General features: G+C 42.7%; 1 protein-coding gene across 1 annotated transcript; it reads left to right on the top strand.

The window, feature by feature from the left end:
- Window positions 1-939: 939 nt before the first annotated feature.
- Window positions 940-14,502, top strand: LOC100018725 (serine protease 27). Its single transcript, XM_007499161.3, has 6 exons — window positions 940-1,090; window positions 5,703-5,729; window positions 6,546-6,708; window positions 11,781-12,052; window positions 12,580-12,749; window positions 13,680-14,502. The coding sequence occupies exons 1-6, from the start codon at window positions 1,042-1,044 to the stop codon at window positions 13,962-13,964; spliced, it is 966 nt and encodes a 321-aa protein (XP_007499223.1). The 5' UTR covers window positions 940-1,041; the 3' UTR covers window positions 13,965-14,502.
- The last annotated feature ends 491 nt before the right edge of the window (window positions 14,503-14,993 follow it).

Raw genomic sequence — 14,993 nt, 5'->3', positions numbered from 1 at the left:
CTACAAAGAAGCCTCAGAACAGAATGTTGAATCCTGAATGGACCTTAGAATCTAGGCATTTGAATTGGGAAAGACAGACAGAGAGAGGGAAGATCAAGATTGAGGGAGGGTGTGAGCCAGAGCATGACTATTAAACTGAATGGACTTTACTTCTGGGAGAAAGGTGGGATCTAGAATGGAGAAGGAGGTACAGAGTTAGGGAAGACTCAAGGGATGAGAGGATGAATGTGGTTGAGGACTGCCCATACCAGGAAACTCTAGGTTTGAACCTGGGTTCAGGGATTCAGGCATATGGGGAAGGAGAGGGGAGTTGCCTTCTCCAACGGGTGGCTCCTATCCTTGACTCTTTTACGTCAAACCCATTCCCTAAATTACTTCCTCCTGGGTGTCTGTCCACTTCCACTCTCCAATCCTCACGTCTTCAGAGCCTAGGGGAGAAGATCCCTCCCACCCAGACACCAATAACCACAAAGGAATTGGGGCACTGCTGAACCAGGCCTTCTCAGAACCCAGACTTCCTGTTCACCCCTTCTAAAACCCTGCCCATTCTGGGAAGGTTTCCTGTCCTCTAGTTCTGTGTCTTCCTCCTGGTTCCTCTGGCCAGGCACCCAAGTGTCCACCTTCTACAGAGTAACCAAGCTGAGCTCTATGATCCTCAGTTATGCCTACTGTTCAGACTAGGACAAAAAAGACATGGAGGTTCTAGATCAGTCCATCACAGCGCAAAATTGGGGTCAGTCAGGGGATTCTGGTCCTGACCCTAGAAGTTCAGGGGGTTCAAGGAGGGCAGGGTCATTAAGGTGTCACCTCTGCTTCAGGAGCCTCCAGTTCCTGAAGGAGAGGCAATTGAGAGGGAACTGGGCAAACTAGTCTGGTGGCATTTCCAAGCAGGCAATCACCTCCCGGGATATAACCCCCTGCTTCATGGAGCCAGGAAGCTCAGTGCTCCCCAAACCATCCTTGCCTTGCTGACCCAACTAACCCAGAGCCCCTCCCTGAAGCCAGGAGCCCTACTCCTCCAGCTCCCTGAGACCAGAAGGCATGAGGCAGCTCCAAGCCCTGGCCCTCTTCTTTCTCCTCCTTCAGTTTGGTGAGTCTTCAGAAGGCTAGAGCCCTAAATATCTGGGTTTGAAGTGGGGGGGGGGGCAGGGTTGAAGGTGAGTTGGAGAGTTGAACCTAAAGAAAGTGATCTGGGTATTGCAGCGCAATACAACTAGGTTCTATTTTCCTCACTTTTTCTTTCACCCTTATGGGTCCCCACCTCCTTTTCCTTTTCTTTAGTCATATATTTCCTTGGTTCCCATCTCATTCTCTCAATTCATTGCTGTAATTCCATGGGTCTCTGTTCCATATTTTATCTCTAAGTTGATTCCTGTGTCTTCTTATCTCCTTTTGATGAGCTTTCTATCTTCATTTCCTATTCTCCCTCCCAGAATACGTCCACCTCTGTCTCTGCTATCCATTCTTCTCCCCACCCAATACTCTTCCCCAAACTTAGACTCCATGGCAGGTAATAGCACCATGCAGGATCCCACAGGAGAGTTTTCTCCACGACTTTAGGTACTCCTGACAGGCCTGGGGTTGTTTCTTGAGAATTTAGGAGTGTCTCTGGGAACAGAGATCACAATTTCTGGGTCTTAGGAAAAGACTAAGGAAGCAGCCTATCAATGAAGACCACTGCAGCTCCCACTCTATGGAATCTTAAAGTAATAGCTCACAAGGTTATAGAACATCTTATGGTTTGAAATCCTGTGAAGTATGTGGTTCAAGTATTATTACCCCTATTTTAAAGCAGAAGAAATTGAGGCTCAAAAGAGTTAATATGCCTATGGTTAAATAGCTTGTGTTAAAGCCAGAATTTGAATCTATGTTTCACCTATGTCTAAGTTCCTTGTTTTTTTCTGATTTATCATGCTAAATGACTCTCCTACGCCTTATCCAAGATTGACATGGCTAGGATAAAAGATTTAGTCATGCTAGGGTAGACACGAGCCTGAGGGGCATGTATGTAGCTTTGCCTCCATAAAGTGTCACAGTCCTGGAGAAGGGGTAGTAGAGAGCTAGGGGAGGGAAAGATCACCATGACCTGGAGAAAACACCCTTTTCCATCTGTCATCATTCCTGGAGGAGGGTGTGAAGGTGGCAACAATAGGATCCAATGGGCCTACAAAGAAGGGAGAGGTTCTGGTCTGGGCTTCAACAGCCAGTATGTCAATAAGGACTGAGTAGCATTGGAGAGGGAATGGATGGGAGACAAAGCTACTAGCCTCTGAATGAGGAGAGGAAAGATATATTTAAATGCCTTTCCTTCATTTGGAAAGAAAAAGGAGAATGGGAGCCAAGAGGGAATTGGAGACTTAGGAGAGGGGATTGAGTAGGAGACTGGAGGATGGACTTGGTTAGCAGGTTGGAAGTTGGAGACGAATAAAAAGCTGAGACGCTCACTAGGAATATGCAGCTGAGTAGAAGGTTTGGTTTGGGGGCTAACAAGGCACAAAGGAGGTTAGAAGGCACTTAGGGGCAGCATGAAAACAAAAAGAAAATGAAATGCAGAATTAGATGACAGGGGATCAAATTCCATCCCTGTCACTTATAATTAGTGTGACCATGTCATCTTACTACATCATCACCTTACTGAACCTCAGTTTCCTCAGCTGCAAAATGAAAGGTAATACTAGATGGTCTTTATGGTCCCTTCTAGATCCCTTATAATTTATAGTGTAAGGAAGGGGGAGAAAGTCAGGAACTTAGATATTGGGGCTAGAGAGCAGAGTTCCAGTTTACTTTAGTGATATTGTGGCCACAAAGAAAAGTGTGGGAGGAGGGTGGGGTGCCAGCCTTCTCCTCTGTTTCCAACTCTCAAGCTAAGTAGGGTCAGATGGGGTTACCCTCATCAGACCAGCTTAAAGGGATGAGATCACTAGGAAGCTGAAGGACAGGACCAGGAGTTAGGACTCCTGGGTTGGTGGGAGGTCTTCCAAACATCTAAAGAGACACTCCTTCCTTTCTTGATTTGCCTTCCCTTCCCTTGGGTGCTCTTTGCCCTGAAAATCATACTGCATTCCACTGGCCAACACACCCTTCTCTGGAAGCAGCTGCATTTCCCTGTCCCTGTGTCACCTCCCTGGGATGGGCCTTGGCCATTTCAGGCTGCAGATCAGGACTGGGGTTCAGTTTCATCATCTGGTGACTTCTGGAAGGTGTGGGGGATACATACTCTCTTGGGTGGCTCTAGGAAAAGCTGCTTTGGAATTTGTGCTGCTCTTTGTCGTCCTTTGCTATTAGGGACCCCAGAATCCTGTCCCCATTCTCTCTTCCTTTTCTAAGTGCCCAGGCCTTCCCCCTAGCCACTGGCTCTTTCTAGTTGGACCTGTTGTTGCAATGATAATTGCTTTTCTTTGAGATAAGTGACCATACACCTTTTACAATCATAGTAATGACAGGTAATTAGGTGTGATTGTTCTTGATATTATTGGGTAATTACTGTTATTACCAATAAGGGCAAGGAACAGTGAAATTCACCTCTTCAAGCCAAAGGCCTAGGGGAAGGACCTTGGACTGAGAGACAAGAATCCTGGGGTGAAGCACTATTTTTCTCCTATTCATCCCACCCCACTAAAATCCCCACATAGACAAGTTGATTCAGAGCATGCTTTCTCTCTCTCTCTCTCTCTCAAGCATGTGTACACAGTATGTGTGTTAACAGTTTCCCCCATTTCCTGTTTCTAGGTTCCATTTCTTTCTTTCTCTTTTCTGAGCTTTCTCCATTTCTTGCTATTTTGTAGGCTCCATCTATACTCCTCCTGAACTTTGTCCCCCAACATGACAGACAACTAATGCCAAGCCCAGAGCTATATGGCAAGTTACTGTCACTAGAACCTTTTGCAAAACAGTTGAGTGGGCAAATTTCCTATTTGCTGCCCTTCCACTTCCCTCTCTTCACTCTCCCAAGATGTTGTTCTATGTTGTTCCCTACTGCCCTTAAAAAAACCAAAACAAAACAACCCTTACTCTCTATCTCAGTATCAACTCTAAGACAGAAATGCAACAAGGGCTAGCAAACACAGTTGAGTGACTTGCCCAGGGTCACACAGCTAGGAAGTAAACTGAGGCCAGATTAAAATCTAGGTCCTGGTGCTCTATTCACAGTGCTACCTAGCTGCCCCTTCCCTAGTGCTCTTAAAGCCCCTCAAATAGTACTTCACTTAGCTGTGTTCCTCTTCCAAAGTCTTGGGCTTTAGAATTCTCCTTCCTACTCTTTTTCCCAGTTAAAGTTCCCAGTTCGTTGACATGGTTGTCTCAGCTAGATGTCAGCCTATCAATCTGACAGTAAACTAATGGACATTAATCTGGAAGTATAATTAGATTTTAATAGAGGACTTTGCTAACCTAAATGAATTAGTGTAATGGGTATGGTAAGGTACTTTTTCAGCAAAGCATTCAGGGGCTTCCTGGAACTACTGCCCACTCAGGGCAATACTATGTCTGATTTCCAATAGTGTATCTACTCTCCTCCATTTCAGAACTAGAGGTCAGTATTTCTGAAAAATTATTAAATTCTTTCTCATATTCAAGTACTCCAGTGCTTACCCTTGCCTGTCTTCCTATTTACTTCTTTTTGTCACCTAACCATCCTATCTCCTCACCACTGTCTCCTTTCTCCTTTCTGTCTTATTTTTCTATTTTTTCTCTCCTCCTCTATTCTTGTCATTCCTCCATTCCCTAGTGCCTCTATGCCCCCATTTTGACGAGGGAATGTGCATATAGAGGCCCCCTTACAGTACATCCTAACTGTCCCAACCCTACACATTGAATTAATGATCTAATTATACAAATGAACTCCCGTCATGGGCCTGTCCATTTCCTTTTGAGGCTGTTACTCAGATCCATCTGCTTGTTTTATTTGAATGTCCAAGCCTGAAGACCTGAGTCTGTAGTAACAAATCCACCCACTGGATGCTGGGAACAGGGTGAAGTCTATGGGAAATACTGAGGCCTGGGAAAAAATTATGACTTTATAGTTGGAAGAATTTTCCAAAGATAATTTTGAACTTTAGGGAACTCAGGCCTGGGAGAGAGTGGAGGTTGGTAGTAGAGTTGTGTCCATTAATAAATAGCAGCTCATTCTTCTATAGTGCTTTAGAGATTACTAAACCCTTTCCTCACAACCCTGTGAAATAGGTAGTGTGGAAATTATTACCCCTATTTTACAGAAGAGAAAACTGGGCCCAGAGAGATAAACATATTTGTACATATCTACATAGTAAATAGTTAAGGTTGGACTTGAAACAGGACTTATGACTCCAAATCCCAAATTCTTTCTGGGTGACTACATTGTATCTCCCATATTCATCCAATCAAACATCTAATCAATATTTCTTTAATTCCTTCATGCCTAATTATTTAACTATGTTGTTTCTCATTGGCCCATAATTTCATACTAGCAAGTTATCAGAGCCTTGAAAGATTCTTCAGGGTAGAGTTGATAATCCTGTAAGGTTATGGTTGCCCCTGAGGTCAGCAGAAACCCCTTAAAAACATTGAGGCTCCAAGCCTGGTTAGAGAATAGGAGTGAGGTATAATGCAACCAAGGATAAGAAGGGATGAGAATGTCTAGAAGACTAAGAACTTTTCAGCCTGAGAATGTAGAATATCCAATGGCAATGGCTGTTGACCCTCCATTTTTGTATCTTATTTTACAGGAACAAAGGAGGCAGAGTCAACTAGAGGTGAGTGTCTAAGGCTCTGCCAATGTTATTGGGAGAGAAATAATGCTCAAGAGCCTCAGAGTATGGGACTAAGCAGACAGCTTTCACTGATAGGAGAAGTTTTCTGTTTCATGAGAACTAGAAAACTCTGGAAATATAAAGGGAGCAGAATTGCTTCCTTCAGATATTTTATGCATGATGTGACACATGAATTTGACTTGATTTACTTTACCCCCAGAGTTCAGAAAAAGAGTCAGTGGGTATAAATTAGAGGAAGGTTATTTCTAATCAACATGAGGAGGAATTCAATAACAATTAGAGCTTTAAAACATTGGAATGGGTTACTTTAGGAGGCAAGTAATTTCACAGGAATGGCACTTTCAAAATGAAGACTCCATAACAATTTATTAAGGATGTTGTCAAGGAGGGGGATGGCTGTTTCAGGTAGATATTGGCCTACATGACATGCCTACTCAAGGATTCTATTTCCAAACTTCTTATAATACAAGGGAGATATGGCTTTCCAAAGGGAATTAGGCATATGAGAGAAATCCTGACAGGCAAAAATAGCTAGCTAATAAGAAAACAGAAAGAATGGAGAAGCAATTGCCAAGGTCCCATGAGTGGATGAGGAAAAATGAATCCCAAAGGTGGGGAAAACTATAGGCCAATGAAAGATGGAAAGGAGAAAAACTTATGAAATTGCATGAAATCTTGCAGCTCTAACCTACTATGACTATAAAAATATCTCACATTTACAGTGAGAGAGGCATGCATTCCACAGGACAGCAACAGCAATATCTATTTTCTCTTTTTTTACTCTCCTCTGCCTCCCAGCTTGTGGCCAGCCCCAAATGTTGAATCGAATGGTAGGAGGTGAGGACGCCCAAGAGAGGGAATGGCCCTGGCAAGTCAGTATCCAGAAGAATGGAAGTCACTTCTGTGGAGGAAGCCTTATAACGAACCAGTGGGTCATGACAGCAGCTCATTGCTTCTCTAAGTAAGTCTAAGTAAGGCCAAACTTCCCCCACACCTTTGGATTTTCCTTCTTTCTAGGCTAGTCTTTCATTTCAGCACCATGGAGAGCCCCCACTTGAGATAATCCCTTAGTCTTCCATGAGACAGGGAAGAATTTTTTGGCCTGAGAATGTAGAACATCCAGAGGAAATGACTCTTGACACTCCATTCTTGCAGCTTTACACAATGCTTGGACAGCCTAGCCAGACCTTTCTCCTATTTATCAACACTAGTAAGTCTCCCATGTTCAAATACTCAGGTACTATTTTCTTTGACTTAGTATAGATAAACAAACACAGACAGACTTGTAAAAGGATGCAAATCAGCATCAACTGACTCCAAGTTCACTGTACTGATTTGCCTATGGTACTAGCTCACAGCTCCTTAGCACTTTATTATCACAAAGCAACTTCCTCACAAAATACTGCAAAGTGGGAAGCGCTTGGATGATGATGTTGATTCTCATTTTATAGGAGCAGAAAGAAAGGCCCGGAGAAGTAAAGTGACTTGGACACAAGTCTCCTGACAGTCAGTTCAGTGTTTTTTCCACTATGCCAAATTACCTCACTTAGCTTACCCTACGATACACTGAAGTGATACAATCAGGTTTGTAATATTTACTCACACAAGGTATGTCTGTGAATGCATATATGTGTATATGAACCTAAGAACTCAAGTTCAATTCTCATTTTTATGGATGAGGAAACTGAGGTTGTGACTTGCCATGGATCACATATGGAGTAAGGAAGATTTCTTGCAGATAATGGCTTTTAAGCTAAGCTTTAAAAGAACTCTGGTCCCTCAGGTACAATTCTAGGCCCTCTCATCCCTAGGTCCATTCTCAGAGAAGATGTTGAAGCTGGCCATGTGTCTGGGCTCTTGCCTTCTTTCTTGGGCAGTTGCCTTAAACTAACTCCTATTGTTAATCCTTTTCCCTTTAATCTCTGACTCTCCCTAAATCCCATCACTTTTTTTTTCTTTCTTCTTCCCATGCTCTTGCCCACACCCAGGAGCCTTCAGGTGAGTATTTCTCCTGTACCCTGTGGCTTTCTTTGCCTCTCCCCTTTGAAGTTTCTCAGCACCATGGACATCTCTGCAAGGCAAGCCCCACCCTGTTCTTCCTCCCTCATTCCATCCTCAAAACCCTAGATACCTTCCAATTCTCATAAAAGGTTCTTAGGAGTTATAGCGGGAAAGGTTAGATAGTTCACTTAACCCAACCTCCTCATTTTATAGATAGTCTTCAGCAAAAAATGGGAAATAATGTGAAACTCATTTCTGTAGTGATTTAAAGATTACAAAGCACTTCCCCCACTTTAGAGGGGCTGGGAAAGGTATGATTTTCCTGTTGTGTGTCCGTAAATATTAGGATCTAAAACGGATCTTAGCCAACATGTCTCCAAATGAACTTCACCCCACAGAAAAGGGCTTGGGGTCCCTTCTACCCCCTCAGGTGCTCTCTTCTATCTCTTGGATGCCTACTATGCCTACACATCCACCTGTGGTTCTCCTCTGTCCCAGGAGACCACAATCATAGGAAATGGAGATTTCCAATTTTATAAATCACATAGAACTACAGTTTCAGAGTTTGAAGGGACCTGTGCTGCTGCGTCTAAATAAGAGGGCCGGGCCAGATGATCTCTTTGAGTATTAGGGAGGTTAATTTCTTGCTATAGGTTGATAGTGAATTAGCGGCAGAGCTGAAACTTTCATTTGGATGTACAGTCCAGAGCTCTCTCCCATGCTATACCTCTGAGTATTGTGTTCCCAAATTCTCTCTTCTCTTCATTCTCCTTAAGACAATTTCACACTAAGCCGAGAGTAAATGATAAACTCACTTACAGTAGTATTCATTATAAATGGATCCTTGAAGAGGAATTTTCTTAAACCAAAAGAATTCTACCACAAACGGTGGAATTTCAGACATACTTATCGGAAAAGAGAGATGTTTAGGAATCATGTATCATGGGTAACAATCGACCCCTCTTAACAGTGTGATGCAATGGAACTGAGCATGGGACTGAAAAGTAGCCATTTTGAGTTCTAGTTTCAACCTCACCCTGGCATTCAGTGATTTCCTTTGAACAAGGAAGATGTTGGATCATAATAACTCGGATGAACTGTGAACTTATGAACCAAAGGAGTAAACTGTGATGTAGTGCATAAGAGTGCCAGATTTGCTGTCAGAAAACCAATAAGAAAGAATTGATTACAGAAGTAGAAATGATGGGACCTTGGGGGGAAATGACCACTATCTCAGAACTCATGACTGAGGAGGGGTATAATCCAACATGTATCAAAAATCAAAGAGCAGATTTCAAAGGACTCAAAGAAAGATTAACGAGGACTCCATAGGCTAATATTCTAGAGAAAATCCCTCCAGAAGGAATAGGAAGTTCTAACAAATGAAATTATGAGCACTCTTTCTCATAATTTCACAAATAACTCTGAGGAAGAGAATTGGTGAGAGATTTATGATAATTAATCTACAAGGAATTAATCAACTAAGTTAGACATTAAAGAGACATATATAGAAGACAGAAGTAGAAGATAAAGAAGGTTGGATACAAAACAGTGGCACAATCCTATAAGAATGTCAGGCCTTCAGAATGAGTAATTGAAGCTAATGTGGATAAAAGAAGTGGATTTTAAAAGCTATTTTAGAAATAAACAGGAGGATAGAATAAGAGATAGGACCATTGTTTGGGTGATAGAGGGAAGATACTACACAATAGAGCATTCCTTGCTGGAGAGAATAGAACCAAACTGGCTAATAAAACCAAACTGGCTAATAGTCAGAAACTAAAGATAACAAAGAAGTTAGTAAGAGTAGAGAACTATTCTGAGTTTGTCACAAGTTCAGGTGGATTATACTCCGGGACATTGAAAGGATACAAATGTGACTGCTAAACCTCTCTGTGCTACCTGAAAAGTGGTAGAGAACAGGTGGAAGTGTCATAGAACTGGAGAAGGAAAATATTATCTTAATCTTCAAATCTGAAAGTGCAGCTTGCAATCTATGCACCAAACAGCTTAACTTTGACTCCTGACAAAATTCTAGAACTGCTTATTAAAAGGATTGTTAGTGAACATCCAGAAGAGAAAGCAGTGATCACAGATTGCAGCATGGCTTCACCAAAAACAGGAAATGCCAGATTAACTTCATTTTCTTTTTATTTTTTGGATTGTTTCTGACAATGTTGCTAGTCTGGTGGTGTCAGGTGAATACTATAGTTTCTCTAAACTTAAGCAATGAATTTGGCAAAGACTCTGATGCTATCATTATTGATAAGGAAGAGAGGCATAAACTGGATGACAGCTGAATTAAGTGAATTTAGAATTAGTTTAATGTCCAACAGACGCCATTATTGGTTCGATGTCAACTTGAAAGGAGTTCTCTATTGGAATATAGTAGGTGCTTAATAAATGATTTCTGATTGTTTGGTAGAGTAAGTATCCTGTGCTGTTTGATATTTTTATCAATAACTTGGATGGAGGCAATAACTTGCTTATCCTGTTCAGTCACTTTCAGTCATGTCTGACTCTTCTTAAGCCAATTTGACGTTTTCTTGGCAATGAAACTGAAGTGGTTTGCCATTTTCTTCTCCACCTCATTTTATAGATGAGGAAACTAAGGCAAATAAAGTTAAGTGACTTGCCCAGGGTCCAATATCTAGCAAGTGTCTGATGCCAGATTTGAACTCTGGTCTTCCTGACTCTAGGCCCAACATTCTATCTACTGCGCCACCTAGCTGTCCACATCCTGTTTATAGATGATGTAAACTGGGAAGGATAACTAGCATGTAGAATGACAGCCTCTGGATTAAAAAAAGATCTCAGCAAACTAGAATAGAACAGATCTCATCAGATAAAAATTTTAATAGAGATAAATATGAAGCTCTACACTTGAGTTAAAAAAAAATCAGTTTCACAAGTATCACATAGAGGAGGCATGGAAAACACAAAATAGCTTGAAAAAGAGATAGAGGTTTTAATGGACTGCAAGTTCAGTGCAAATTAAAGCAGCCTAAAAAGTTACTGCAATGTTAAGCTGTATTAAGAGAGCAAGTGTCCAGTACAATGAAGGCAATAGTTACACTATGCCTTGCTTTGATCAGATCACACTTGGGGATTGTGGCATTTCTAGGCATCCCATTTTAGGATGGGCACTGATAAGCTAGAGAACAACTAGAGGATAACCAAGATGGCAGGGGTCTCAAGAATCATTTGAATGACTGGGAAAACTAATTTTGGAGATAAGAAAATTTGGGGGACATATGATAGCTATCTTCAAATATCTGAAGGACTGTCATGGGAAAGACATTAACCTTATTCTGCTGGATTTGAGAGCAGATCTAGGAGAAAAAGGCAAAAGAATCAAAGTTGCAGAGGTAGATTAAGGCTTGATGAAACAATTTCCAAAGAATTAGATTTGCCCCAAAGTGGAACAGGATGCCTCAGAAGATAATGGGTTCCTCATAACAGGGGTGTCTTCTTTTGGGAATGGTGCACAAGTGTTGTTCAGTTAGGTATAATTTGTACTCTACTCCCCTTTCAAATCTGAGATTCTGTGATTCTATAACCTCTTTTTTCATTCCAGTCCTTCTGTAAGGGTGGCAGTGATAGCAAAAGAAGCCAAACATAGATCAATCATACAGCCCCAGTTCAAATCTTAGTAACTACTTACCTCTTGTTCAACCTTGAGCAAGTTGCCCAACATCACGGAGTTTATTTTCCCATCTGCAAAATGAAGAGATTGGACCAGTCCCCTTCCAGTTCTATACTGATGATTCTATGAAAAAGCACTGAATTTGGAATTTGGCCCTGGGTGCAAATCTGTGCAGCTATTTATCTGTTTGACCTTAAACAAGTCAATTTCTCTGGGCCTGTTTCTCTATAAAACAAATAGCCTAAATGATCTCTCCCCTTTAACTCAAACCTGTGGTTGTCCTATGCAGTCCCTGCTCCTTCCCCTCTCCTATGTGATTACTTTGTTTACCATCAGGATGAACCTTCTATTTACTGTTTGATCTTGTCTTTTTCTTCCTCCATCAGTACCTCAGAAACTTCCCTGTACAAGGTCCTTCTAGGGGCCCGGCAGCTGGTGAATCCTGGGCCTCATGCCATATATGCTCAAGTAAAAAGGGTGGAAAGCAACCCCCAATATCAGGGCATGGCTTCCAGTGCTGATGTGGCCCTGGTCCAGCTGGAAGCTCCAGTGCCCTTCACCGACTATATCCTCCCTGTGTGCATGCCTGACCCTGAGGTCAAATTTGAGGAGGGGATGAACTGTTTGGTCACAGGCTGGGGCAGTCCCAGTGAGCAAGGTAAATTGAGGAAAGAGGCAGATTGGAATCTTTGAGGGAAATTTGGGGTCCCGGGGAGAGGACCAGGACCAGAAAGAGAATTGTGTACCTGCAATCAAATAAATTGAAGCTGAGAGAGAACAAATAGCATTAAAAACCTCAAGAAATTAAAAGATACATTCCAAGTTCTAATTTCTCTCCCTACCTTGGCATTCCCCTGGGGAAGGGGTCTAATGGTCCGTAGTTCATAAATTGAATAGCAGTGCGATTGCTATGGTCTCATTACTAGCTTGAAGACAGGATTGTAGGCAACCAAAATGCACAATCTTTGAGACAACCTACCAAATGGACTCCCCTTCTTCCTCACCTCACATTTTAAGTGAGATGAGAATTTGGAAAAGGTGGGCACTAGGATGATGAAAAAATTGGGGGAAATAAAGAGAAAGGAAGCTAGTAATCAGAAGTGGTGGTGTTCTTGTGCTGGGGCCTAGGTGTGGGATATTATGTGGAAAACTTTAACTCAAAGTGGTAGGTTTTCCTTCCTCTAGATAACCTGCCTCATCCCCGAATTCTACAGAAGTTGGCTGTGCCCATCATTGATACACGGAAGTGCAACCTCCTCTACAGCAAGGACTCAGAGCATGGGATGCTACCCAAAACCATCCAAGATGACATGTTGTGTGCTGGTTACGCAGAGGGGAAGAAAGATGCCTGCAAGGTATGGCCTTATACTTGCCCATGGGCCAGAAATTGAGAGGGATCATGGTTGGGTGGGAGGTTTACCCCTCAGTTCCTAATACTGAACAAATTTTATGCAGCTTAAGTTAAGCAAGTTAGGGTGGTATAGGGAAAGAGTCTGGGAGCTGGAAGCCAGGGAATCTTTTTATGGGGCTTGGTTCTTCCACTGAATCACTATGTAACTGTATTGTTATTCCCGTTTTTCTTTTTTATATTTTGTTACATTTAAATACCCAGTTAACTCTCTCCTTCCCCTCCATCTGTTTATCTCTAAAAATGGGGAGGTAGAAAGAATAACATTGAGGTTGTTAACCTGAGTGACTAGAAAGACTATTGTCTTTATATTGGGGTTGATGACAAAAACTTAGTGGAGGAAGGCTTCCTGTAGTACATCCTTTGAACCTTTAGGGAAAGGCTTTAAGCCCTTTTTGCAGGTTGGTAGGAAGGAGAGAGGAGGAGGAGGGTTGGAGGTAGAATGGGAGAGGGAAGGGGGAAAAGGAGATAAAGGGAAGGGAAGGGAAAAGGAAGAACAAAGAGGAGAGGAAGAATAGCTACAAATGAGATTAGAGACAGAAGAGACTGGATTTATGATATCACTTTGGGCCTGGAAGCAGCTAGGTGGCACAGTAGATAAGTGCTGAACCTGAAATCAGAAAGATCTAGTTCAAATCTGGCCTCAGACACTTAATTGGCTGTCTGACTGGTGGCAAGTCACTTGTTTGCCTCAGTTTCCTGACCTAAAAGTGGTCATAATAGCACCAACCTTGAAGGGTTATTGTAAGGATTAAATGAGATATTTGTAAAGGGGGCTTTGCTTAGCAAGGTGCTTGGCTCACAGCAAGTGCTTTATAAATGCTTATTCTCTTAACCTTTGGGAATGCCTAAACATGAGTTTTGCTTCCTGCTACAGGGAGACTCTGGGGGACCCTTGGTTTGCTACATTGGTCATTCCTGGCTCCAGGCTGGAGTAATCAGCTGGGGAGAAGGATGTGCCCGCCGTAACCGCCCAGGAGTCTACATTCGAGTCACTGCCCACCATGCCTGGATCCACAGGATTATCCCAGAACTGGAGTTCAAAACTGGCTTTAACAGGAAGAGAGGGCCCCGGGGCCAACAGACTTCCACTCCAAGCTTTGCTCCTTGCCTGGCTGCCCACACCTTGCTACTCAGTCTCATTGTTCTGCTCACCTTTTGAGTTGAATAAGACCAACCTGGGCCAGGGCAAAGGCCTGAGGACAGAGGCACTAGCCACCTGACTGTTTGCCCATGTTTGGCTCCTCCCTTTAGCCCATGGGAATGTGAATTGGAAGAGGAATCTGTCTAGAAACCTCAGAGCCCAAACATTGAAGTTGGTGAAAAGGATCATATTCCTGTTCTACTAGGATCATACTCCATAAGGGCAGGCTGGCACTGCAGGGAGTACCCAGGGCACCATTTTCCCTTTACAAGTCAACACTGTATATTTGTAAATATCCCTTCTGTTCTTCATAAGCCTAGTTTTTATTATATTAACCCATTAATAAAGCCTGTACTGTCCATTCCTAAATGCCTCAATTCATAGGGGTCAGAACACCGGGGATCTAGAGAGGGAATTGAGAAGGGAAAAAACAATGTACCCAGGGTTCTTGGAAGAGGTCCTATATGATAACAGGATGATCTGGAGCTATAGGAGAAAGCCACGGCATGAAAGCAGAAGCAGCTGTTCTAGGAACAGGTGAGGGAGGTAGATAGCACTCTACTTAGGGAGCCAGAAGATTTGAGTGCGAGTCTAACTTCTACTACTGGCCAGGTATGGCTGTGGGGAAAACACTACTGTCCTTCTGTACCCCTTTCATCATCTGTAACATGAGAATAATAATACACGAACTCATAGGTCAGTTGTGAGCAAAGTGCTTCATAAACTTTAAAGCACCAAAGAAATGTAATTTATTATTATTATTACTATTACTTGGGGGTTGGAACCAAAGAGGAAGAAATTGGAGAACAGCACTTTTGAATCAGGACCCTGGGTCCTAGGAAGAAAAGCAGATCCTACAAGGAGCTAGAAAACAAGACATTGGTTTCTTGAGGGGATTGTGGTTGTCTTAAAACCTCCCAGCAAAAGTCACATGCCCCAAAGGGTGATTCAGTGGCAAGCCAAGTTGTCAACAGCTGCCACCTGGGAATTCCCTTGGAGGGAGGAACTGGGAAGGGCCCTAGGTGGTGACCAGAAATAGAAGAGGGC

The sequence above is a fragment of the Monodelphis domestica genome, chromosome 7, assembly GCF_027887165.1.
Source record: "Monodelphis domestica isolate mMonDom1 chromosome 7, mMonDom1.pri, whole genome shotgun sequence".
Lineage (NCBI taxonomy): Eukaryota > Metazoa > Chordata > Mammalia > Didelphimorphia > Didelphidae > Monodelphis > Monodelphis domestica.
Note: the sequence above shows the minus strand (reverse complement) of the source record. Positions and strands in the feature narration are given on the sequence as shown.

Coding starts and splice junctions, on each gene's coding strand:
- LOC100018725 (XM_007499161.3), top strand. CDS start 1,042: ATGAGGCAGCTCCAAGCCCTGGCCCTCTTCTTTCTCCTCCTTCAGTTT. Junction 1,091..5,702: donor CTTTCTCCTCCTTCAGTTTG/GTGAGTCTTCAG, acceptor CTTATTTTACAG/GAACAAAGGAGGCAGAGTCA. Junction 5,730..6,545: donor GGAGGCAGAGTCAACTAGAG/GTGAGTGTCTAA, acceptor TCTGCCTCCCAG/CTTGTGGCCAGCCCCAAATG.